Source organism: Psittacula echo (genome assembly GCF_963264785.1).
Source record: "Psittacula echo genome assembly, chromosome: 3".
In the NCBI taxonomy this organism is placed as follows: domain Eukaryota; kingdom Metazoa; phylum Chordata; class Aves; order Psittaciformes; family Psittacidae; genus Psittacula; species Psittacula echo.
Window position 1 is genome coordinate 114,533,995 of NC_137736.1, and position 26,862 is coordinate 114,560,856.

A 26,862-nucleotide genomic window follows, 5' to 3' on the forward strand; every position below is an offset into this window, starting at 1 on the left:
CACTATTTCAGCCTCTCTTTGGACAGGAACAGAAATTTTCTGGTTTTTTGGAGGGGAGAGAGATAGCAGACAAACTGGAGCAAGTTTGGGTCTGAAATGAATAAAATTCTATATGCTGTTGTAAGTTAATACAAGGAGTAAAACCAGCTCAAACCCGGTATTTCAGAGCAAAAAGTAACAGGTGACATATGGTCCATACAGCTGGCATGTTTAGAGAAGAACTCAAAAAAAAAGTGACATTCTCATTGTCCTCTGAAGCTTCCAGCTGAAACCCAAGCAATAAGAAAGTATCTATTTTTTCATTTGGCTATCAGTTCAGATAACTCTAGAGGAGTTTAAAGAGCCAAATCTCTGTGCACACCTTCATTAACTGCAGACAAATAACAAGCAAACTCAACTCATCCCGCATCTGTAAGAGTTCATAAATACTCAAGGACTGAGCTGGGTGAACAGAAGTGGAGGTAAGTGATCTGACCACATTCTCTATTCTACTAGCATTGACTTTTGGAAAGCCCAGATTTCTACTCTTCACAAAGGTCTTATTATTCCTAGCTCATACGCTGCTATCTTGTAATTACTAGAAAAACATTATTAAATATAACTAATCTCTCACTTCTTTGTATTGATTCCATTTAGTTAAAGGCCAACTGTAATTGCTTCCACTGATGCAAATGAATCCAGAGGAGAATGTTTGTGTCACCATCTGGGTGTACGAATCTCTCATTTTTTGAGCCTGAGAGTTGAACTTTATGAGCAATGCAAGAAAGTAGGAGTTTATTTGACATTTTATACAACAATAAGCCGGAAGAGCTCTATATATAGTATCACTGTGTCAAGCCAACATCTTGGGCTGCCCAAAACACATGCAACACTGCATAAGAAAGTCCATTAGACAGTGGAATAAGAATTAACTGAGCCACGCTCCCTCCTGAACTCATTTGGCACACTGTTGTGTGACCACAAAGAAGTCAAAATGATCACTATTTCCACAAATTATGTAAGATGGGCAAATGTCCATATTTTATCTGGAAGGGATATGGAAAAGAAACCAGCCATTGTGATATCCTATACAGAGAGGACTCAACCAGTCCTGCAGGGCCCAGACTTTCTGTTAAATACTTGTTGATTCAGAAAATGAAGGACTCATCTTCAATTAGATCATTAAATATGTGTTGACATCTACTGAGTGACATAGCCAAGGGAGACATGAGCATCTGCAGAGGGCTCTCAGAATTGCCTGTGGATTGCCTCTCTGATAAACTAGGACAGTCAATAGTACAGCAGTTTAGGCTTTCAAACAGGGCTCTGCAGAGATGAATGATGCCCCCTGAACTATAGGAATATGAAATAAAATGGTAACACAAAGAACTGAACAATGCAACTAAAACCTACTGAAAACTAGAAATAATTTTGTGTTGGGATTAAATTCTGATTTGTGCAGCATAGTAAATAAACTCCCAGCCCTGCATCTCACAGCAGCATAGGGGTGGGACGAGAAGAATGCAGCTGTACACAAAAACATATCAAGTAAGAGGGTAAAGAACATCCATCTCAGAAAAATCTGACCTCAAGTTCACAGTAAAAATTCTTCTCAAACATTTACTTAGTTCCTGTGTGGAAGTAGCCTCATCTGTCTGCTACAAATTCACAAGAGCAGTACAAAAAGTGTAAACTCTCCGTCTCTCTTTCCAAGAGCTCTGTTCTTCTTCTGAGGTTTGCTGAGTACAGCACATGCGCAACCTCAGCTACAACATCAAAAAGAAGTATTTTTTTCTACCCTTTTAACCTTACAAATGGAAAATTTCCTGGAAAAATGTATAAGCACTAATACAAGATGCAAAATGATTTCAGAACTAGCATATTTATGTAGACAGAAGGAAATGCTACTAAACATATCTCTAATTGACCACCTCAGCCTTTATGCATTTCTCTGAGATTGTGATCAAAACAGCCACTGATAACCACTCAAGACTACCAAGTTCAGGCTGAAATTAGCTCTTTTAGTCTAATGGTTCATTTCAACATCTTTTTCCCCAGTATATCTCATTTCCTAGGCTGACAACTGGACGCTGGTATAGACAATCTGCACTAATTCTTTAACACAAATTTAACACTTAACACCAAAGAACTGGCTTAAACCACCAACTCGAGCACTTCCACCATGTAAAAATCTCTGGGCAACATGAAGATGAATACTCTGCATTGCATCAGCCATGTAAAGTGGAGAGGGAAAGCAGAGACAAGTGAGAGAGTATGGCTGAAACACTCTGACTTCTTTCCATCTTTATACAATAGCCACTTGAGGGCCACTGCACCCAGATCAGCTGTTGAACAATTCTGTGCCATTCTGGGTTAACCCAAGATGCAATGTTAACATGAAGGCAGACATCAGAATATGAACGCAACTCCAGATGGTAAGAATGTGCAACAGCAGTAAGATCTGTACCCTATGCATATAATCAGTCTTCAAACTCCATTTTTAAATCGTCTCCTTCTCTGAAGCAAAGCATCCAGTATAATTTACTAACACATTAATGAGGATAGCATCAAGTATGCTTGAATACAAAATACTTGTTTTCAATCCAGCCTTCAAAACACACTGATAAACTCAAATAAACATGAAATGAAAAAGAACTATTTCCACAGCCACTTACTTTCGCTGCTCCTATTTGCTCTTTGCGAAACTTCTCCAGCGGTGCTATTAGCACATCATTAGCATTCTGGATCTGCAAAGTTAAACATAAGACATATCTTTTTAAAACAGAGTATTTGCTGGAGTGGAGTCACTCTAACTCTGCCACTGTGTAAGACTGAAAAAATCTTGCCTGTAACATTCTGGTAAGAACATATGGGTGAGTCAAACAGTTACGTCCTCTTTACAGAAAACATACAACACACATGTTCGTTACTCTACTATTGATCTCTTTCATGAAGCAATTTCTAAAGCAATTGTAATGAATGATGTAGCAAGCTTCTCTGCAATATGTAGACGGGTTTTCTGGTATTTTACTTCCATTCCTTCTGTCCTGCCTAGAACCAGAATAGAAAACAAAAACTTTCAGACACGTTTTGGCAGAACAGAAAAGACAAACGTAGTACTGACAGCACTGCCTAGAAAAGCTTGTGTATACAGAATCTGAATCTTTGACTGCTGAACCTTTTTGGCTATCTTGGGGTATTTTGGCTAACAGGGGAAAAGTAAGGCAGAGAACTCTAAAATGAGAAGTGGACAATTTACAAAACACTCTAGATTCCTTCTACTTTGCCAGTTTTTAAACTAATCTAAGATGCCCTGCAGTTATTTCTACCACTTTAACCTAAAACAGGATTCCTTATGAATCACAGTTTTTCCCTCACAGCCTCTGTTTATTTAGTGTAAATCCAGTCCTGGGAACCCCTCCGTAAAGACCATTCCCAGCAGCGATCACCCAAAATGAGCCCTAGTCATTTCAGCTGGAAACACACATGCAGCAGAATACAAATGCCAGCCATGCCATTGTGCCACTCACCAAAAAACCCCTAGCATTTCACCATGTGCCTCTTAGGGACAGGCAGAATAAACAAGTACATGACTTCACTGCAGAAAACTCAGAAGAAACTGAAAACTGCCAACACATCAGAAATAAAGCATAATAAAACACACTACAATATTCTATTATACTATCTACAGGCAAAATTTTTGGATTTTTGCATGAATAGCTTTTTTCTCCTCACCAGCCCAGTCTTTACCATACTCATCACATTCCACATTTGGGCTTTGGCAGTTTTGGAGGTCTAGGCAAAGCTAACACATACCTAAGCCAAACGTGAATGAATGTAGCTCTTGTGACTCTTCCATCACAACAATTGATAAAGCTACATTGTCAGTTGAGCATGAAAACCTCCCAAAAGGCTGTAATAATAAACATATAGAATAAACCCATTGAAACACAAGCACATTTTCTTTCCTCCCAAACCTAACATTACAATTCAAAAGACCACAGAACCACCACATCTCTCAGTAGGGCAAAGTTTCAGGAAAAACTGAGATTCTCATTGACATCCCAATGTAACAAAGTCCAAGACAGCAAAGGCAACACTTGGCATGCTCAATGACACAGTGATCAAAATGTGCTACGTTTTAAAATAGAAACCAGGCACAGAGGATGAGGAGGAGTGCTTTCACAGCACTCACTGTGCTTTCACTGCATTCAACTTCCTCCAATCAGTTCAATTGCAACAAACTACAAAATTGTGTTACCCTCCAAGTGGACATTTTCAAACAGTGTCTCAAGACTCAATACTTTATACAAGGCAAAGTGCATGCCTCTCGCAAAAGATAATCTCTATGCAAGAATCACTAGGTAGTGCAGAACTGCTAAATGACGTGCTCACAGTCAGGCAGAACTGCAGTGCATACACCTGGAAACAGCAGCTGGAAGTTTCAGCAGCATGCAGAGCCTGCGTATGGCTTTTGGCACATACGGAAACCACAAAGGCTTGCTGGAGTCACTGGCACAGAAGCATGGATGCACCTTTTCTTTCCTTTTTATGTACAAAAGCTTTTTCTCTGCCTTTTAGATTTTTACCATTAAAATAACTACCACCAAAATCATGCTGAAATTGTAAAAAATATTGAAAAATAAACATTTTAAATCCTTTTTGTCAGCCAGCTTTGACATTTTATGAGGTCCCTTTCTGTCTGTGTAACTGAAGCATCTCAATATGCTCTGATGGCCTTTGAGACAACATGGTGAGACATCAATGCTAAGAAGACATTTTTGACTAGCAATCTTTTAAGCTTTTAGAAGAAAAAAATCAACATCAACTAACATAACCTTGTTAGAAACCAAACTGTTGTTATGCTAGAAAGGGAAGACTAAAACTAAATCCGAGCATTTCCATTTTCTAGCTTTCCTTAAATTTAAGTCAATGTTAATTTTTTGACTGAGTTCTCCAAATGAATTAGTTTTCTAGCCCTGAATTCAGGACAGTGAATGATATGCAGACTGTACATTCTTCATCTCCTTTTACTTGGGTAGATCCAGTGGATATAAACAGAAATTTAACTAAAACATTGATGCAGATGCTTATTTGCTATTAAACACTAACAATACAGACAGAAATTTTAAGCTGTTTAAGCACTAAAAGCTTTGAGCTTCATGTGACAATCCATAATGCTGAATTGCAGTAAAAGAACAGTTAATATCTTTCGAGCTTTACATTTTTATTTGTAGGGCTAAGAACTAGGTAGGTCACAGACAGAATTAAGTTAACAGGATTCCCAATTGCCAGAATAAGACAGCAACAATATCAAGTGATGCATTTTGGCAGCAACAGAATTAGGAATTTAATCAAGCTTATCTGAATTACATCTTTTTTTGCTCTGTATCTCCTGCAAGTACTTTTCACTGCAACACAGAATTACCACACTTGCATATGGGAAATAAAACTCATTTCCCTAAAATACTGAATGACTCACAAATATTGAATGCTTACAAATATTGATTTGCTTCATGTTGGTATAAGACTTCTGAAAAATACTAATTAAATTAATTCGGAGAAGGCAACAAATCTCATAGCTAAAATATTCATAGTAACGCACTTCTGATGTAGAAATATATTGCTCCACTAGATAAAAAGAAATAACTTAATTTGAAATACTTCTCTCAATTCCTAAGAATTCCTAACATCTAATCTGTCAGAAAAAAACCCCACTTCTTTCAGTCTGTGGCCTGTATCAACAGATCCTAATCAATATAACTTTAAATATAACAGCAGACACCACATACAGACTACAAGGCATTTATGAACTCAGTTATGTATCAGGTTTACATGCTACAAAGAATACAAATATGTCATGATAAAACATTTGCCATGTATTCAAGTCCTTAGTTTCTATTTCAAATTTAAAAAGTACAAATATTACATAAAGTTAATAATTTGAATTTCAGTGCCTGTAACAAATATTTTTACAGCTTTGTATGGAAAACATTACAACGACAAATCACTTATAAAACAACAACAAAAAAAATATTCAGAGTATATCTTAATCCTTCTCATATTTACAAGCAAAAGATGACATCAAACAATATCCAAGCTTGTGCTAATTTTCTAAAGAGATCATTACCAATGCTGGTTATTTCAAGCAGTCGAAATTCAGATGATGGCAAAGCAGGTTCAGATTAGAAAGTTATAACTACTGGCTGGTAACAACAGAGGTTGGACACTTCCATGTACAATGCATAAGGCAATAATCACTTCAGCAAAATCGTAGTGCTTTATCAAGTGGTCTTAATACACTTACACAAGTGGATGCCAATCAAGGCTGAGAGTAGCTACATATGGCCAAATAAATTACTTTTCTCTAAGTTTTGTCAAGTGAATGCTATTTTCTATTTTTCTATATGATGTAGCTTGTGTTTAAAAATAAATTACACATAAAATATATGTTTAAAAATAAATTTACATTTTTGAAAGCATGATGAGCCCCAGGTCTGCACCTGTACCATTTTGTGTGCTATTTGAACAGAGAAAAGCTAAGGCCCTCACTGAGGGAAATCAATCCAAGGATTACTTCAGGACTGCACTTGAAGTGGAAAAAAAAAGAAATAAAAAAGAAGGAAAATAAATAAAATCAAAGGACAAACAGTCCCTGTCATGCTAAGAAGGTTGCTGAGAGCAGTATAAAAACAAGCAAACCTTGCAAAGAGTACTGTGACCATTTTTGTGATCACTAACCAGATGCGACCTTGTGTCAAGAAGCTCGGTGGGGAGAACATCAAATATCAGGAGGCCCTCTTGGGCTTGTTCTCCCATTTGGCAGTTTCCTTTGTTCCTTAAAAGCAAGAAAACATTACAGTTTGCAATCACTACGTTTTGTGAGCTCAGTGGCAGGAATGAGCGAGTACACCTCATTTCAGAAATTTCTGATTGCACCACCTTTTTTTTTAAATTATTTTTGAACTATCCACTAGTGCATTAAGCATGGCATGTAATTAAAAAGAATTAAAAGTATTTTCATTACATCAGTACATGAATGATTAATCAAGTGTTTATATAAACCACATTTCATTCAGTTCACACCAAACAGTCTTGAAGTTCAGGCATATGCTTTCCTAGATGTTTCCATGTGCTCCTAAATGAGGTGAAGATGACTTCTCCTATCTCAGATGAGGGTACAAGGAGTACAAACCAAATAACATCCCAACCACTCTCAAACATCTTGCCTTTTTTGTTGTATCTCCATCTCCATGGCAAGCTACAACATTTATGGTACCTCAGCACTCAAAGATCCCACGGTCCACTACAACCATCCATAAACATAGCAACTTGATCCTCGTGGAAGGAAAGGAGGCACCAATATCCTCTGTGTCTGCAATGACTGTGAAGCAGAAGCTCCCAGAAGACAACCCTTGTGAATGACCTTGAAATCCTGGACCTTTGAGACCACACTGTACTAATACTGGTTAACTTTCTGTGGGGCCAAGTAACAACAGAAAGATGTAAGCTGTAAGGACTGGCATTAATAGATTAGAGAAAGAAACAACGTATTTCTGAGTTTAAGTAGCAGCTCCCTCACAAAATCTTTGACCTTTGTGTCCCTTATTGAATCAGTCCATGCCCTGCCAACAGCAAGATCTAACAGAGGACATTACCATCTCAATGACGACACGAGTACAAAGTCTCAGGAGCATACCAGACAATTAACTCAGTCACTCAACATTAGACATTCACATTCTCTGCGCTTGATAAAGACACATAAGCTTCCTTTCCCAATCAATGGGGAGAAATAAGCACAGGATTCCTGTGATCCATTTGAACATGTTTCAGACAAGATGCACCACATCATGAAATTGCCAGGTTTTCTGCAATCAAAATCAGGTTTGCTATTCTGCTTCCGTGACGATAATTCTGAGTAGATGTATAAAGCCTAAATATAACATTGTTGAGATGTTTCCAATAGAAAGTAAATGAATGTCTGGGCCACTGGGCCTGAAGTCTGCTCTTACTCAGGAGTATTCCAAACTCGCTCAAAGTTTTTTGGAATAACCCGAAGAAATTTGGGACTGGGCAGTAGAGGTGGTTCTCTTTCAGAAGAAAGAAGCTAGATTGGACACAGGATAAACATTATGGATAGTACAAGACTCACTGAAAGCTACTCTCAAGTTGAATTCACAGTCCTAAGTTACTCAAAGGTATATGACACTCCTAACATGTAACCAAACAACAGAACTACAAATGCAATCATACTCCCAAAATGATTAATAAATTCCCAGAGTACTACAACCAATGAAATAGTGGAACAATTTACTTGCTTCAGAATTTACAAGAAAAAAAAAAAGTCAAATACACTTTTAACTCTAAAGTGAGGTTAAACAGGGAACACAGAAGTTAAATTTTATTACATTAGGTAATACAGAATATGGCTTATCCTTAGGAGAAAAAAAAAAAAAGGAAAATATTTTATACTTCTTTATTTTTTTATTTAATTAATTTCTAGCATAGTTACTACAATTATCACCAACTAATACATGTGCGGAGTGCTGAAATAGGTACATCAAAACTGCTCATCTGATCAAGGCTATTCTGAGTGTTAAACCAGAAATCTGCCATTATACATCACTTCTCTTTATGATGGGTCTTCATTCAGTCTCAGAAATAGCATTCTGCTCTCCATCACAGAGTCCTGTGACAGCATGCTACCTCTCTACTCATACTTTCTGTCATTAATGGGTATTAAGGTGCCAGATTCACCAGCTGACTCTGGAACATGGCAGTGAACTGGAGCCTGACAGAGATAGGGCTCATCCAGGGAGCTCTGAAGCCGAGTATGGAAACCAAAAGAAAAAAAGATGATGTTTAAAAATCAGCAGCTCCCATCACCTGATACTATTCACTTAACGCTGCTCCAGAAACAGGTGAACATCATGATGTTATCTAATGGCAAGGTCTTGAAGTACAGGACAAATATTTAACAGAACTATACAGGAAGTAAGAGGTCTTACATAGGACTTCAAGCATCTCACAATCATTTTTCTTAATAGTTGTTCATCTCTTCATAAACCACATGGCAAGACTGGACTCTGATTTGAGATATTGTTCAGTGAATGACAAGACACATAGGGAAGGTATAAAAGGCACTCAGAAGAGCATACCTGCATCACGAAGTTACGGCAGCAAGTTTCACATGCATCTCAACAGTTTGTGTTTTGCATAAGGAGGAAGATCATTTCTGGCTGAAATCATCATTGCAGGCAAAGGAGAGTAAAGTTTGTCCCAAAATTTCCATATATTAAAAGTTTTTAAAGATGGAAAAATGGTATTTGGCATATCTAGATAAAGTCTATTATCTACATGCCCATTTAATACTTTTTAAATGCTATTTCCCTTTAACTATTTTTTTCACTTAATGCATTCATTGCCTGTGATGTCTCTGGAGGGGAAAGCTAAATATTCATTCCATCTGTTTTAAATTCTACATCTGAGAATTTGCAGTAAGCTTAAAATGTCTTTGTTGCCTTATAAATATTTAAAGAGAAAATATCATTATATTTAAATTCCCAGAATTATTGTTATTTTATAGTAGTTAAGTTTTAATGTTTGTTTGCTAATCTGTTTTGGTCATAAACACAAGATCCTTGGGCACTGTCAGATCACTAATGCTTCAAGCACAACTTCAAACAGCACCAAGAAGCAGCTACCCAAATTCCCACTGTTTGCATGTGGAACAGAAACTGTATGTATTATAATCACCTTCTACTAAATGGTCTGCTTTGGCAAACTAAATTTACTGTAAAAGACATTTTAATAGCTGATGCCCAAACTGTGCTGCTGAGTTGAGAAAATGCAGCAGATACACATGATCAATCACATGATCAATCACTCCAACTAGCAGTAAAGTCAGAGGCTACAAACCTGCCACATACCCAGTGAAAAAAATGCTTCTGATAACATGCAGTGGCAATGAGATATCTAATACATTACATGGAGAGCCTTAAAAATTATTTACACCATATAATACAATCCATCTGTGTATAGAGAGTAGATTTGTTCTCAGAGGAACATCGCACGCCTTTCAAGCATTGTGAGCTGAAGTGAAATTGCTACAAACACCCGTACGTTAATTCTGCTGTACATCTTCAAGGTGCACAGAACAAAGCCTTAAGAAAATGGATTACTGAAAATAGTCATGTTCCATAATATGTCGAAATGTATATATGTATGAAGTCAGATATTCTCCTATTTTCTCATAATTCTTTATTTTCCTGCAGATCTCAAAAGACTGTTAGATTTTTCTTTTTAGATAGTTAATGAAAAGACAGGTTAAATACCTCAAATATCTGACCCAAGAAAGGTCAAACAGTATCTTTTCCAGCTACCATATTCAACAGTATCTCATGAACCCAGATTACAACAGGAAAGCCATGTGATGTTAACCTTTAAAAATGTCTTTAAGTTTTTACTACAGACTTTTAAAATATACTCACTCTTTCATAAAATTATTATACCAAAAATGTACACTTAAAACATCTTTTAAGAGACTACATGAAAAACTATAGCTATTATCATCTATAAATAATACTGATAAAAGTGAAAATAGACTTCAAGAAAGGCAACACAATACACTTTACAAGATAAGGAAATGGAGGAATGAAAAACCGCAGCTGATAACGATTCTAAGAAATAAAAATGAGATTTGCTAGTAATACTTAATGGTCTCAAGAAACTCAATGCTAGAGGTTGGTATCAAGACAATGAAATTCAGCTGAATTATTAAGGGCCATGGCTAGTTTTATGATCATAAACACACACTAGTTATGTGTGTTAAACTGAAGGAAATCAGATCGTAGACTCAAAAGTGTTTGCAGAGTGAATACTTCTCTCTCCTCTCCCACTCACAGCATACAAACTGGCAAAGGAGTCTCGTATTTGTTAAAATGTTAAGTTACTCCCCAAAAGAAACATCTATGTACACAAGGGGCCCAAACAAATTTAGATAGGTTTTGTTTTATAATGCAGTTGAAGTGGTAGGTGAAAATTCAAAATTAATATTATTTTTAAACGATAAATTTTAAAATTTAACTTCTTCCCTATAACTGCATTTTTTTTTGCCTGAAAAAATAACAATTTAAAAAAATTGCACAGCTCTTCTCAAGTGTCAAGTCTCTGTTCCAAATATCAAACAATTACAGTTACTGAATAAAGATGTAAACGCTAGCATGTCATTAATTAGGCTTCACGGGGAAATTAGGATGCAAAGAACGGTAGCAAGGGAATTGTCCAGACATAGGTTTTAACAATGCTGTTGCTGCCCTCCCACAGTAACTTCTAACAAAGTTGACTTCATTCCTCTCAAAGTGTGCCTTGCCAGGAAATGGATTTGAATAAAGGGCCCTCATTAGCAATAAAAGTTTGGAGGGTGGAAGTGCTGCTTGAACTTTGCATTGCTGGAGTACATGGAAGGAAAAGCACTTTGCTGAATTACTAACAGTGTCTGTGCAAGCCAACCCCAGCCTGCCAGTCCTACCGCTGGTGTCAGCTGCTGCTCCTGGGCTCTTAAACAGCAACAGAGGAGTAAACTTGTAAGACCCATGCACTGACACAAGTTTTGGATATCAGCCTTCTGTGCCAATTGTCGAGTTCACGGTGGCATTTTAGACCTTCCCAGCTCCCAGCCAGGCTCTGCAATGTGCTCTGGGAAAGGCTATGCAAAGGCTGACAGAATCATGCAACAAGTACTAATGCTCAAACCTTTTTTACCGGCTTCCTGCGTCTGAGAAAAAATTAACATGTCGATTCTTGAGTGCAGTGGTTATGGGCAAGAAAGCATCTATGAGTTATTCAGGGTTGCTCAAAAATCTCACTGCTTGTAATCAAGTACCATAAAATATTTATGTGATACCATAAAATATTTATGTTTTACAACTGACAGCACCATTGATCCAATCCGAAATCGAAGAATGTTGTTATCTACTTCAAGCAACTTATGGATCAAAAGGGTTTGTAAACTAAGTTTCTGTAACACTACTTTTATTAAGCCATCTTTAATTTACATTGTCAGGACACAGCTGTACATCTACAACAGGGTGCCTAGATCCATTATAGGAAATTTTCATTATAGCGCAGTTCTAAGAACTGAGTTTTAAACAGGACAAGCTCCAAGCCTGTCTTCATGAGTCAGTAATCTTTAACAGCTGGAGGGTTCACATGGACCACCCTTCTTGTAACTAACATAGCTACTACTGTGTGCTGAAGGCAAAAGGCACAACTCAAGATACCTAACATTCAAAAGTAATGCTGAACCTAGGACGTGTGAACTCATTATGAAAATGCCAAACGTGCCTGGGGAGTGCCTACACAGGGACTTGTGATCACTCCTTCAGCTCAGCTACAGACAGTTAATGTTAGGAACCTGAAGGGCAAGATACATAAATCTGTTTCTGATTGATGGGGAGGATGGACTCCAATATTGTTACATTTCATTCACAGAGAAAGAGACCACTTGAAACCAGTTCTTGGCCTATAGGAAGGTAAAATATATTTATAGTCAGGCTCTAAGATGAGTTGATTCACTAGAAACCTCACACAAACGCACATTTAAGAAAATAACTGGGGGGCATTACACTCACTGATCACTGCAAAGTAAAATTCTAATGCAGAATGCACTGTACATTAAGGTCTTCTCGTCAATATTTTTCAATTACTTGAAAAATATTCACACATTAACCCTTTAGGAGTTTTAAAGAGACTAACAGAAGCTAATAGGAAATAAGTAAAAAAGGAAAGAAGAAAAACTCAACTGATTTACACCTTGTCATTGACTGTAAAAGCCCATTAGAGGACAATATACTGGGGCAAGTTTGCTGCACACATGGGGCTCTGTATTTGTATGTCCTGTGCTTTCATTTATCTCTTCTCAGAATAAGCTAGCATTTTCTCTCACCTAAAAATCCTTTCACACAACAAAGACCATGCATGCCACTTACTCCTTCACTGCACAAGGCCACACTTCAAAGAAGTTATGATTTCTTTCTGTTCCATATTCCTGTTTTCCCTTCAGTGGGCAAGAGCTCAGGGCATTTTTTGTCTCTACTGTCACAATACAAGCTGGAAACTCATATTTCCCCTCTGCCCTCTCTCTCTCCCTCTTAAGTCTCTCCTGTCTCTTAATCTTGCTGCTTATTTGTGGCAACAGAATTATTTTCTACATAGATGGGACCATTTTATAGAGTGTTAAAGAATGCCTTTAGCTTTTAGTAATATATGAAAAATCACAAAGATGACTGATGACTAGATGACTCTAGTTTCATAACTAGAGGAGATATACCTTTTTCTTTCTACTGTTTTTTTGTTTTTCACCAATTACTGTCAACAATTGTGTTGTTCAGAAGTAACTACCCTGTATCCAGAGAAGAGTGACAGAAGACAACTTGGACACAGCAGGACTTTGGGCACTGTGAACTAGAGAAATCCTTTAGACAAATCCTTTGCTGCCTACTATGTGGACACTATTTACATCATCTGAGGGAAAAATAACTACCTGGTGTTAAAAACAAACAAAAACCCTCTAGAAAAACAAGGGGAAAAAAACCAAAACAAAACAAAACCCCAAACCCCACAACAGTTTGGTTTTTTGTTTCTAATTTTTCCCTTAGCAAACCCCTGAAAATGTTTAGAAGGCAGACATAAATCAGCTATGGATATGGTCATGGTGGGTAGCTAATCATCTGGTAGGAGATGTCATTTCTTTTTATGGCTTATTCCATGGGTTGTAACTCAGTGAAAACAATAAAGATGAAATAATCACAAGCACAACCACAATGAAGGAAAAACAGTTCAGTTGTGTGCTTGCAAGTTTGGTATTTATCTTTTTATCACTACCATCAGTACAAGCAGTGTATGTCTTCTGACTAGCCGGAGAGTTCAAATCATAATGAAAGCAAAGGAGAACTTAAAAATGTCATTTCAGATAGCCAGGAGAAGAAAACTTTTCTGTTTTTAACTCCCTTTATGGCTTTCCTAACAAACAAAAATAAATCCTCAGCTTGAATGTTTACATTACATATTATCAAGGGGGAAATGACTATATAAACACAGGAAACAGCATAATTGGAGCAAAGAACTAATTAAGAAAAAATATATCAGAATCCAAGTGTACCTATGATTCACAGTATTTTTAATGGTACGAAAGAAAAGTATTTTTTCCTCATGAAGAAAAAGGAAATACAACAAAACCAAAGCTTCTTGTACTGCAGGTAATCTTCAAGAAGTGAAGGAATCTGAAAGTTTGTGTGGCTTTTTACTCTTTTCAAAAAGCAACACATAATCAGGTAATTTCTGTAACTGTTAAAGATATGTCTTAGCAAATAAGCAACAAAGTTTACTTTGCAAACTCCTTATTTTAAAGCTAAAGTCTCTATCATAAATCTTCCCAGACACTTTCACTCTGGCTGTTAGACCTACTTAAGAGTTACCCCAAATCAGTTCCGTATGTTTATTACTTTGTCTCTTTGCTTTTCCAAATCCCGATCTGTGAATTTTGCAGCCAGTCCTGTTTCCCTCCCTGCACAGATGTCAACAAAACCTCTCCAGAGCGGAGTGACTGCACCCCGAAGAGGCCTCCTTGTGAGGTCCATTACATTGTAAAAGGAAAGTTGGAAATCAATAGAAGAATAAATAAACACTTAAATAATCTAAGTAAGAACTTTCTGACTTACTATGAAAAGTAAAACAAATATTTTTTCATTAGCACACATTATCCCTCAAGGGATGCTGAGCTGTCAGACTCACCACAGCATTTATTTTAAAAAGCTTCATTTGTCAGAATTCCTAAACTGACTTTATATATTCTTTCTCCAAAAAAAAAACCCCAAAAGGCCGAGTGCAGGTGCCTTCCTCCTAAACAGAAGCTGGAAACACTGAGGCAGACAGACAAGCTGCTCTTTAACAACAGACTTCTAAAAGAGATCAAGAGTTTGAATGCCCAAACGTCATCAGCAACTTCTGAATCCAAAAGAAGAACATCCCAAAATTTTAACTGAAATAAAACCCCCTAAATGGAAGTTTAACGAGGGATAAAACTAACCAAAAGGATAATCCAACAAAGCAGCCAAGATGCTGGCAGAAATGTTTCCTACAGCTAGGATTTTGTTTCAAATTTTCTGAATTGCCAGAAATGGTTGTATCTGACGTAGTGGTTCCTTTGTTTTGCGTAATACAAAGTACTGTTTCTACATTACTTTTTCCAACACTTGGCTCAGTCACAATTTGTGCCTTAGACTCTTCTATTTTCCTTAGCAAAATATTTCACAATGTAACTCATTGTGAGGAAGTTTTTCTGACATACAGCCTAAATTCTCTTCCAATTTCTTCCTGTCAGATGATTGCCTCTTCTCTGCTAGATGATGTAAGCAGCATACACGCTTCCCACACTAAGAAACAGAAGTTCAGCTGATAATGTACAAAGGGAGAAGTTAAAATTCCCTCTTTTCAGGAGCTCATGCAGAAAAAATGCAAATAAGACTATCTGAAAGAAGCTGTATCAGATCCTGATCTCATTCTTTCATCAGCTCATTGCTTTTACACTCCACAGGTTCTGAAAGTGCCTAAGTAATAGCATGAGATTAAACACACAAACACAGAAGCAGATAAGTTATACATGCATTATCTATACATATGCTTAGCTATTTACAAACTTGAATAATTACTCAAACTCTGTCAATGTTTAAAATACAATGATAAATACATGTCTTTTTTCATATACATATAAAAAAATCTGGGCTTGTAATGAATCTATGAGAAAAAATTTAGAAAGATTTTTTTTGCCTTTAAACTGCTACCAACACTGAAATATTAATATACTTCTGCTACTGTGATTGGTTTGGCTTAGAACACTGAAAAAGCTTGTAGAGGATGTACGAACTACTTACATCGGTTTACAAAAATACTTTTGACATACTTCTAACAGCTTCTGTAAATTAGTCAGTGTAAAAGCACAGCCATTTAACATTTGCTTATGTGCCATGTTTGGTTCTTGATACAAGCAATCTACTATTTGTAATCTCTCTAGGACCAACAAAGTCAACCTGCAGAAAAACCAACCTGCCAGAATCACAGAATGGTTTAGGTTGGAAGGGACCTTAAAGCTCATCTAGTTCCAACCCCTCTGCCACCTTCCACTAGACCAGGTTGCTCCAAGCCCCAAGCAACCTGGCCTTGAACACTTCCATGGATGGTGCAGTCACAGCTTCTTTGGGCAACTTGTGCCATCAAGGCTAAAAATAAAAAAAATTAACAAAAGGAGAAAGCTGGTGCTGAGGAAACCAGCTATTTGAAGAGATGAATATAATTAGAAGTTGTATTTTGTTTTAGCAACTATTTCATGAATGAAAATGTCCAGGCATAACGCCAAAATCAGCTGAGCTGTTTGTAGTGGTACTATGCCCAGGAACTGTTAACTCCAAGATTGGATGTATGCATCCTTTCAGGAAACATAAGCACATGTATGAACATTTAAGATACTTAAGAAAGGTAGCTTAACCATAGATCTGAACTATTCAGAGATAAATGAACTTTTATAGGTACATGATCCATAGAAAAATCTTCTGATATGTCCATACTATTGACAGCATTAACTCGTTCTGTGTACAGCACTCTGGCATCCCAACCAAAATTTAGAGTACATTAGAAACGTGCAATGTAGCTTTCAGGGTGGTTCCTTACAACCACAGGAAAACATTCTGATGTTTCTTTAAAAATTCAGCATAATGATAAACAAACCAATATGAAAACACAATAAATGAAGTTGTAAAAAAAGATAAATTGATTTCATACTGTGAAATACAATTTTATAGCTGCATACATACAAAGCTTTACTGAGAGCTGGCACACACTGAGAGCCTCAAATGCTGCAAAATTACGATTTAAAAGGTTCTGCAAATTGTCAGTGGTGAAAGTTCAAAATGAGCCTGTTGGGAACAGCCCACAAAATGAAGAAAGGGATGCAGGACACAGGATGACAAGACATTAAGAGCAAAAGGGCTAGAAGCAGTATCAGATACAAGTTTCTTAGTCTTTTTTTCTGCTCTAATGCAAATATGACCAACAACAAATCAATTTGGAAAGCCCTCATTTAGCTTGTAAAAAGGTCTCAACACAGTGTAAGAGTCAGCTTAGGGGGAGAAAAAGGTGTAGCATGGTTTCTCTAGAGGTAGCCTTTTACTGAAGGACAGGTATCCAAAGAAGTGGTTACAAAATCTTTAAAGCTACCAGTTTCCATGGCCCTATCATTCAAAACCTTCTGCAGGACTATGTGACATGGCTTCCAGCTTTCTGCTATAATTTCCTTTTACCACCAGAAAAAAGAAACAAATTCTTTCCTTGACCGCAACTAGTTGTAACAGCAGGGCTGTGACAAATAATGCACCAAGAGCTAGATTTTCAGGCATCTATTTCGGTGGTCATGCCAGCTGAAGCAGAGTTCATTGATCTCACGTTGCTTCTTCATGCTCTCTTTCACTTCCTCCTTTGCCCTCTGTTGTTGTGATACTGAAAAAATCTGTATCCACCTTGCCGAAAAATACTCACTAAAAACCTGTTTTGCTTTGCTTTTAGCCACGTCAGTTTTCTGAAGCAGGCACATAGCAAACTGGCACTGCTGCCAAAAAAAAACAAACAAAACTGTTAATCTTTTTCACAGTCTTAGTTCAAAGTAAAAGCACTTGCTCGGGAAGATGCACTCAAGAAAGTTAGAAAAAGTAACAATTACTGGAGCTCCTACAGACATTTGAACAGAATAATAAAAGCAATCTAAGTGCTCTGCAAACTTAAGACAACATCCTAATGAGAACATTTGAAATAAAACATCTCTGTGTGTAAGCCCATGCAGATTACACAGGTTCCCTAAGGGAGAATATCTTGTTTTTTTGTGAAAAGGTGGGGATTCTTTTGGGTGGTGCTGTTTGTTTTAAACAAAGGCATCTTTGTTCCTATGTACCCTTTGGTACATAAAGTGCTTCTGTTGTTATCTTTTTTTAATCACATTGCCCAAGACAGTGGATACGAACAACAAATATAAGGGTTTCAAGCTATTCCAGAGATCAGAATAAATGAAGAAAAAATCAAAAATAAATTGTCTGTAGGAATGAAGTACTTTTCCTCATACTACTGGGAGAAGTGCAGATAAATTCAGAATCCATTAAAAAAAGTTAAGAAAGGCGTCAGGTAACAGCATGGTCTGACATTATTACAGGCTAGTAACGGGCACAGCACATACCCACTGCCACCAGCAACTCCATTCCCTCCCCCTGCAGTCACAGAATAAATGCAAAAACTTCAAGGCTGTAAAGTTGGCTGATCCAGCAAAACTCATGTTCCTTCAAAACAGTCATTCAGAAGTGCACACATCCTTCTCTTTTTCTGTGAAGAGTCATCTGAGGAGACACTTGGTTAAGTGATTATGTGGAAAGCCAAAGTGCCTACAAGCTGAAATGCCAACTACCTCCATTTCTGTGAAGACCAAAACATCATTAAACTAAACTCCTTCCAGAATGCTACTCAATAAATGCCTCAAAACACTTTTGGAAGTTACTGTCCTGTAATGCAACATCACATGCATTGAAACACAGGGAACATGGAGTGAATAGATGAAATCAAGAACAAATTAGATTTATAAAATGAAGTAGCAAGCGGCCTTCCAACTAACCCATTGTTTTGCACTGTTACTGAAGGGAGGATTTCACCACTCTATCTCTTGACGATACTCTTCAAAACTGGGGAATGGCAAGCAACCCCAGTTTGTGAATTCCTAATTAAAAAGTGCTGCAAAGTAAACCAAAATTTTTCAGAAAGCTGGCCATGTGTTACTGTTTTACTGACTGGTCTTCTTACTGCACTCACTGCTGATTAGCCAATTAAGGACTGCAAGGAATGTTCCTAAGGCACCAAGCCAGCTCCCCAGGACACTATAAAAATCATGGGACTATTTACAGCAAGCTGTTAAATCTTTTAATAAAATACTTCATAGACCAAAGATTAAAGACTCCCTGTAATCATTTTATACTGTAATACGGAGCAAGCATCCTAGCACCTTCCTTGTCAGGTATCCATACAGAGGTAAATGCAAATACAAGCATCCCAAACATATATAAAGCAGGAGAAACAGTAATAGTTGACTGAATCAATTACATTAATCTGCATTGTAGTACTCCTGCAACACACACTGTATTTTCTTCATTTTGGATCAATGGATTTTCTTCATTTCCATTCTCCGCAGAAAACTGAAAAGCAAATCCTACAAGGACACTAATTCTGAAATCCTTCTTAATAAGACTTTGTATACTCTTTATATAAGATTTTATAGGTACCTGAATGTTAAGAAGTATTGTAAACAAGAAGCAGAGCTAGTGAAGCCCTTTATCTCCACTCCCCTTTCCTTTCCTCTTGAATAATCATTCCAGGTCCTGCTTACAGTTTCTTGGCCCCATCACGACAGACAAGTGCTCCCTGTTTGATGCCAGCTAACCAGCCTACACAAACAGCTGGGATCAGTGTGACAGATTTACACTTTCACATCTCTGACTAAAAATGTTTACTACAAAAACGTAGCTATGGCACAATTCCATTCTATGACAGCTATCTTGGAAAATAGCAAAGATTGTCTCTAAATATAGTTAGACTGCTTTCTTCCTCAACTGGTATATTTACAAGGCAACAGAATTATCTGGCACCAAGCTGAGCAGCCCAGGGTGCAAAAGACCTTGCATATGCTACAGTTCTTCACTGTGGACATTCATATCAACAGGAAACAATTCACATTTTCAAGGAAAAAGTACAAAGAAAAGAGAAAGCTGCTAAGAAAGTGCAAAATATGAACAGTAGGTTCTCTGTCGACTTCATCATCATAAACCTCTGAATGTATTCTGTATTAATAGCATTATTCTGTCGTATCAAAATGATTCCACAGGTACTTTGTGCAATATTAAAGAAAACGGGGACATATATTTTCATCTTAGATGTCAACAGGTATTGACACACGTGATGTGAGATACACTAGCTGCAACTAGCTTCTAGTGAGATCAGTTTGATCTTTTAAATATTATAATTAAATGATTACAGTTATAAGATGATAGGATGACTTCAGTTTTTTTTCTTCATTTCCACAATAACAATGGAACAAATGGTTTTAAAGAATTAAAATTATTAGAGAAATTAGAACTATCCTTTAAACAAATTAGGAATGTATCAAGGGTAAAAGTAACACTAAGAGCTTCATATGCATGCCTAGACATTACTATTTGAGAAAATCATGGAAGCTGATGCAGTGTCATCTGCAAAAGGCAGCTAATGCTCTGTACTTAAGATAATCCATAATTTTATCTCCAAATTGGCCTAGTATGTACTTTTTATTTAGGGAAAGTTCAGGAATGTCCATGCATACATACAGATGCTAGATGTTAAACTACATTAATGATAACAGAACGTGAGCTGTTTACTTTTATTACTCTGTTTTGTTTTTTTAATTGAGCACAAATGCTAAGAAACATTCCCTGAACACGTATATTTTTGTACTTGAGTGGTGCAGGGAAAGATAGCAAACAGGATTCCTTCCAGTGCAAGACACAGCAAGAGGGAAAGCTGCATTGCAAATTCTCCCTTAACAAGAACACACCAAAGGATCACATTGCAGATAGGCTCTCTAGGAAGCCTGCCTGAGAGAATATGCCTATCACTTCTTTACTTCATTTAACAGTTACTAGCAGTCACAGATAACATCTATAGGCAGAGCTCTAATATCTTTTTGACAGCAATTATATCAAAGAAATTATTGCCTTCTTGATAGTAAGTCTGTCCTAGAGGGTCATCATTTTCCTTTGGTGCACTGAAAAGAAGGGAAGGGCCTGACAGAAAGTCAGGGCCAAAGGAATTGTTTTTCCAGCTGGATCACTTCTCCAATTATATTCACTACACAGTCACACAAACACTTGCACCAACACAACAGGGAAGACTGGGTATTTTCTTAGAGGGTCCAAGAAATACTCTACAAATACACAATTAATATGAATACAAAAACATTCTTCTAGGTGCTGCTGAACTCCACGAACTAACTCCCAATTTTTACACTGACAATAGATGAGGCACAAATCTGGTTCCGAAAACCATTCATTAGCTGAAATTTTCTGTAGCACAGTTCCTCCAACCATTCCAGAGCTAAAACACAGCAGAAAAATCTTACACTGCTGCAGACTACATCCTCTCTCTTCTGCAACGACTTCCAAGGGCAATAGGCAAAAGCCTCCGTAAAATACTATTACATATTCTAAAATGACAATTCATATTATATTATGTAAGGTAATAAAAACTTATTTTTCTCCAGAAGAGACAAATGGAAAAATTAGCAAAATTGTTCTATAAATTAAAATAAATGGAATAAATTAGCATCTTCCACAAAAATTGAAGATTCACCCAAATTAACCATGAAGAAGGTAAAATTTACATGTCCTGAAAAGAAACATATGCATACGTTGCCAGTAAATTACATTTCGAGCATCTACTTAAGCTTGACAATATCTGAGAAGTTCCAGTTTCTTTTCACAGACTCCACAATGTGAGTCCAAACTGGAGAAACGTAGATGACTAGTGTACATCCAACTGTATGTTAACGCAAATTTCACTTGCATAGACAAAACTTACTCTTTTCACAGTTTGGGATCTGAGACAAATTCCAGGAGGATGAAAAGGAAGCAGGAAGACAGTGAGGCTGAACACACTCTGCCAAGTTCTCCAACACTGAGAAGCATCCATGGCTTGTCCAAAGACTTCCAGGAACAATTTATAGTAAAAAGGGATGAAGCAGCAACAACCAATCTCTGCACTCTGAGGCACAGCTTTCCTCCAGTGTTGCAGATTCGGTTTTCTTCTAGGAAAGCAACTACGCTTTTAAGCATTTCAAAGTAGATGTTTTACCAAACCAGTCCTTTAGATCCCTACTTCTCTTACCTTCTAGGCAAAAGAGGACTGCTGCTGATGCACTGCCCTACTCAGCAGACCTTTCCTGCCGACTTCGAGGTATGAAAAAATTTTGCTGGTGGGGATGTAAAGATCTGTCATTGATACCTCTGGCCTGCATACAGAATAAATTCCCTAGTGATGCAATCAATAACAGGAAAACAAAGGATGAGGTGTTTTTTCTTTTGTCCTTTTCACTCATTTCTCATGGTGTTTGCAAATGACGCATATCAGGAAATGGACCAGAAGAGTCACAGAAATGTTCAGTTCTATTTGAAATAAGACTTGAGATGTTTTTTCTGGTTAGTTCTGAAGGAAGCAGGACTAGCAATTGTATAAGCGAAAGAAAGAAACAAATAAAGAAGTATCTCATTTCAAGGGCTGAAGTGTTAACCTGCTGTTGAGGACTAGTAGGTCTGATCTGCCAAAAATTTTGAAGTGTGTTGTGGTATGTCATTGCAATTAATGAATCCCAGGCCCCCAAATAACATTGACTGAATTTATTTGAAGTACAGCTACTTAAAGAATACTCCTTGAAGGCAGCCTCTTCTCATCCTGAGCTTCCAGGTGTCTAGCCTTCCTTGTTGCCCATCTCTGTGTCTTTTCTAGTCAACATAATGCTTCCAGACCAGAAATGCATAAAGCATCCAAAAGGGGGGTTCATCAAAAAGGCAGGTGATTTGTTTTCCATAATTTTCCCAATTATTTCTAAAATTTAGGTTGACTGCCTGTAGACATTAAGCTGACAGTCTAAAAAACAAATGTACACTAGAATCATAGAACAGTTTGGGTTGAAAGGGACCTTTAAAGGTCATCTAGTCTAACCTCCCTGCAATGAGCAGGGACATGTTCTAGATCAAGTTGCCCAGAACCACATCCAGCCTGGCCCTGAGTATCTTGAAGGATGGCACATCTACCACCTCTCTGGGCAACTCAGTATTTTCTTAGTTTTCAGAATTCCTTTGACTAAAGACTGTTCCTTGTTCAACAGAAAGCTCATTTACTTAGCAAATAGGTATTTCCAACTTACTCGTCTGATGCAAGAAATCAGGAAGTCTTTTCAAAGAAGTTAGTTTAACAATACAATACATGCTTCCTTAGTTGGTCTGGAGGATACGTGCAGATCACCTTAAATGTAAGGAAGAAAAACCCAACACCTCCAAAACAACTTTAAGGTGCTTTTAAATTAATTTAAACCAACAAAAATGGGAGGGTCCCACACAAACAAACAAACAAAAACTAAGAAAAGCTGACCCTCATCACAAAGAGAAGAAACCCTTTTATTTGTGGTGGTGCTCCTTCACTTGTAGTAATATGCTTTCAGAGTCTCCTTGCAGGCAGGTTCCTACCAGAGAGATTTATTTAAATGCAAAAACCTGGTCTGAGAGGTGAAAAGCACCGAAAACAATCACCAAGTATATAAAACCACCATTATACACTATCTTTTGTCATTTTAAGAGAAAGCTTATGTGAAACAAAATGACATCTGCAAGCTCTGCAGTTTGAGGGTGCTAATGTAAATGACTTCATAATATCTCCCCTTTACAAACTGAGTAATAAGCAGCACCTGTGGATAAAAGTGCTTATTCTTCAGATGGAATCTGTAACCCACTTCACATTATAGGGAAAAGGTTAATTCTGCTCAACAACATGCTGTGTCCTTCGGTATCTGATTTTACGTACAATTCCATGGATAGCTGGTTTTAACAGTTCATTTATTATTCTTCGAGTGCAGCTTTTGAAACTTGAATATTTTGATGCTATCCCTGGAAGCAGATAGCATCAGACCCCTTGTGTGAGGGCAAATACAAAATTACAAAGAGAACATCCAGCTAATACAAAAAAAGTCCACAACAATGAGATACTCTCTGAAGCATGAAGATTATGAGATATAAAGGGGCAGACGTTAGAAAGAAAAATATTCATTGAGCAGAGTACACAACTATTCACTTCAGAAGTTTTGTACTATCATATAAAGTATTTAATATTGATCAGGAATTCAAAGTAACCAAACACATCTCACTGGTTCACAATGCCAGACAGAAAAGCTCTAAGACCATTTATCACACGCCACCAACTCATAAAAACTTGGGTAAGTAGCAAGGAATTTAAGAGTTAAGACACCTGATTCAGTTTGGGATTTAGTAAACTTTCAAACTGATCAGGGAGCTACACTCAAAACAACACATTCAGCGCTTCAAATTGATAGGGAATCTTGAGGAAGAGGTAACCAGCAGCATGAACCAATTCATCTATTCTTACGTCAACACAGCATAATCCTATGAAAGGAAAAGGAATTAGTGTTTTATATCACTCCCAGCACATTTCTGTTTGTTATGAAGGTTACTAACAATATCAAATGAATAGCAAACATAAATAATGCATGAATCTCTAAATAAAAAAGCGTATCACTGGTTTAACAGAAACAATGCAAATTCAGCAAGAACGGAAGGAAATTATTTCAAGTAAGTTCCTCTGATATAGATCCAAATATTCACATGAAATTAAATTATAGCATCTCTATTGTTCCCTAATAATCACTGAGAAATAGAGGTCATTATTTTGCATTCCCTGGTGGCTTGTTCCTGAAAGTCATTGGAAGGGCAGCGGGGATGAACTGACTTTTTATCCTGTTTGTGCTACTTGGAAACCCCAAAATCAGAGGTGCTTGGTTCAATTATTTTAATGCACCATTTACCAACAGCATCATCAAATTAACAACACCATGAAATGACAGATATCAAACATGAGGCTGTATATCATAAAAAAGATGTCTTATGAGTTACTTTCTCCTTTATTTGCTTTTTAAGGGTAAATGTTTGGTGCATGGCGTTTGTTTTTTCTAGAAATTTTTTTAGCATCAGGAAATAAAAGACAGGATAGAAGAAATTGACTTACATTAATCGCCATATTATTACTGCTGCCAATAATAATGGCTGCAAAGCTTTAGACAACAGAACATTTATTTATGCAAAACACAGCTTTATTTAACCTTACACTGCAGGGTTTTTTTTCAGTTATACTGTTCATAACATCTTGTTTCATTAGCTGCTTCTAAAGAAAACAAAACTGAGCTCCTTTTGGTTCTTCATGCAAGAACAGAAGACTTGCTAAGCACTTCTCAAACTATTTCCTTGGAAAGACATAATTTATGCATTCAGTGGGCAAGCACTCCAACAATCTCAGTGTTCACCAAAACAATGGTAATTACAAAGAATTTGATAAGCATCAGATGAGAAATAAATTGGTGATATTAATATATACTTTCCACATTAAAATTTCATTCATAAACTTCTACACAAGCTCATAAATTAGTAATAAAAAAATCAAGGCAGGGAAATAAGCCCATTAGCTGGTAACTAAAATTAACATCTGCCATTCCATACAGTATGTGCTGATACAATACTGTCTTTTACTGTCACACTTCAACAATTCAAAGGAAGTTGTAAATGGTATGAGGAAGCATATCCATAAAAGCAGTCTCAACCGGGTATTTTTCTCCAAGCCTTCCACAAAATGTCAAAAAGAATTAAAAAAAAAAACCCAAACAAAAAACCCCAAACCAAACCAAAACCAAAACACCTTTTCCAAGTTTTCTCTTTTAATGCAGAAGCAAAGGAAATAAAATTCTTGAAAGACCTGAATGCCCCGTCTCACGCTTTCCCATCAGCTCAGAACTTTTTCTAAAATCATCACTAATCTATAAAGTGGTTGGCTTGAAGTGCTGCCGGCAGAGAAATCAAAGTGTATGCAGAATGCTTCATACTTCCTCAGAGATGAGCAAAAAAACTTTTGAAGATTTCACAGTTAAATCACAAGTTTGTCAAGCAGAAAACCCTTATTACTAGCAATCTGTTCAGCACATAGCATGGCACACTGATCCTCACAAGGACCTCTGGTTTCTAGGATGGCACACAGAAAACTGCAGTAAGAGAACTGGAGAACAAAAACCAAGCATCTTTGACAAAAGTGATACTTTAATAGCTTAATTCCAATAATAATTAAATAAATTCCACCAACAGGCAGATCAAACTTTTTAAAAGCAGAAAAAACTTAAGTTAGCTGATTTTTTCTTACTCAAATATTACTACTATGAGAACTGTGTGTCCTCGATTCTCCCAGCATGAGCATTCAGGCTGAAGAGTAAACAGACTGGAATTATTTCAAACTTAGTAAAAAGTTGGATGCAAATAACTTCCCATCAAGAGCAGCTTTGCCACACATGAATACTATTTGCCACTTTGTTTATGATGATTTGATGGTTGCATTTTACTGAACTTACAGCCATACATAAAATATTTTTCCATGAGACTGAAATCTCACCCAAGACTCTGACCCTGCATTAGGATCCAACAGCTCAGTGTATTGGTTTTGCATGGTAAGATTTTGATAAAAGGGTTACAGAGGTGGCTTCTGTGAGAAGCTGCTAGAAGTTTCCCGATGTCTGATGGAGTCAATTCCAGCTGGCTCCAAGACAGACCCACCACTGGCCAAGGGTGAGAATGGTCTTTTTTCCCTTAATAAAATTTATGGGGTTTCCCCCTTTTACTCTAATGGCCTTTCTATAACATACAAAGTAAAATATCACATGGGAAGATCAAATTATAAATCAGAGAGACCAGAAACTTCTAACAGTAAAAAAAGGGAATGACTCCTCTGAGGAAAAAAAGACAAAAGGGAAATGACACATACATATTATGACAGATTAACCAGTTTGAAAAGTAAAACATTCACCTATCCGTTGTTTTTCCTTTTTCTAATAGTTAGCTCACAATAACCTTTAACCTAAACTGGAAAGCTATTAGTTTGAAATCTTGTTTAACTAAGTAATTAGTAAGTTGTCTGGTAAACATCTTTAAGGTGGTACTGAACAGT

General features: G+C 37.0%; 1 protein-coding gene across 1 annotated transcript in view; it reads right to left on the minus strand.

Annotated features, from left to right (window-relative positions):
* ARHGAP42 (Rho GTPase activating protein 42) overlaps nt 1-26,862 on the minus strand; it is a gene marked incomplete at both ends in the record, with an annotated part of 156,252 nt that overhangs the window by 67,891 nt on the left and 61,499 nt on the right. Inside the window, one exon of the mRNA XM_080613419.1 lies at nt 2,655-2,726. Within this exon, the coding sequence (XP_080469545.1) occupies nt 2,655-2,726 (72 nt within the window). The remainder of the gene's footprint in view (nt 1-2,654; nt 2,727-26,862) is intronic.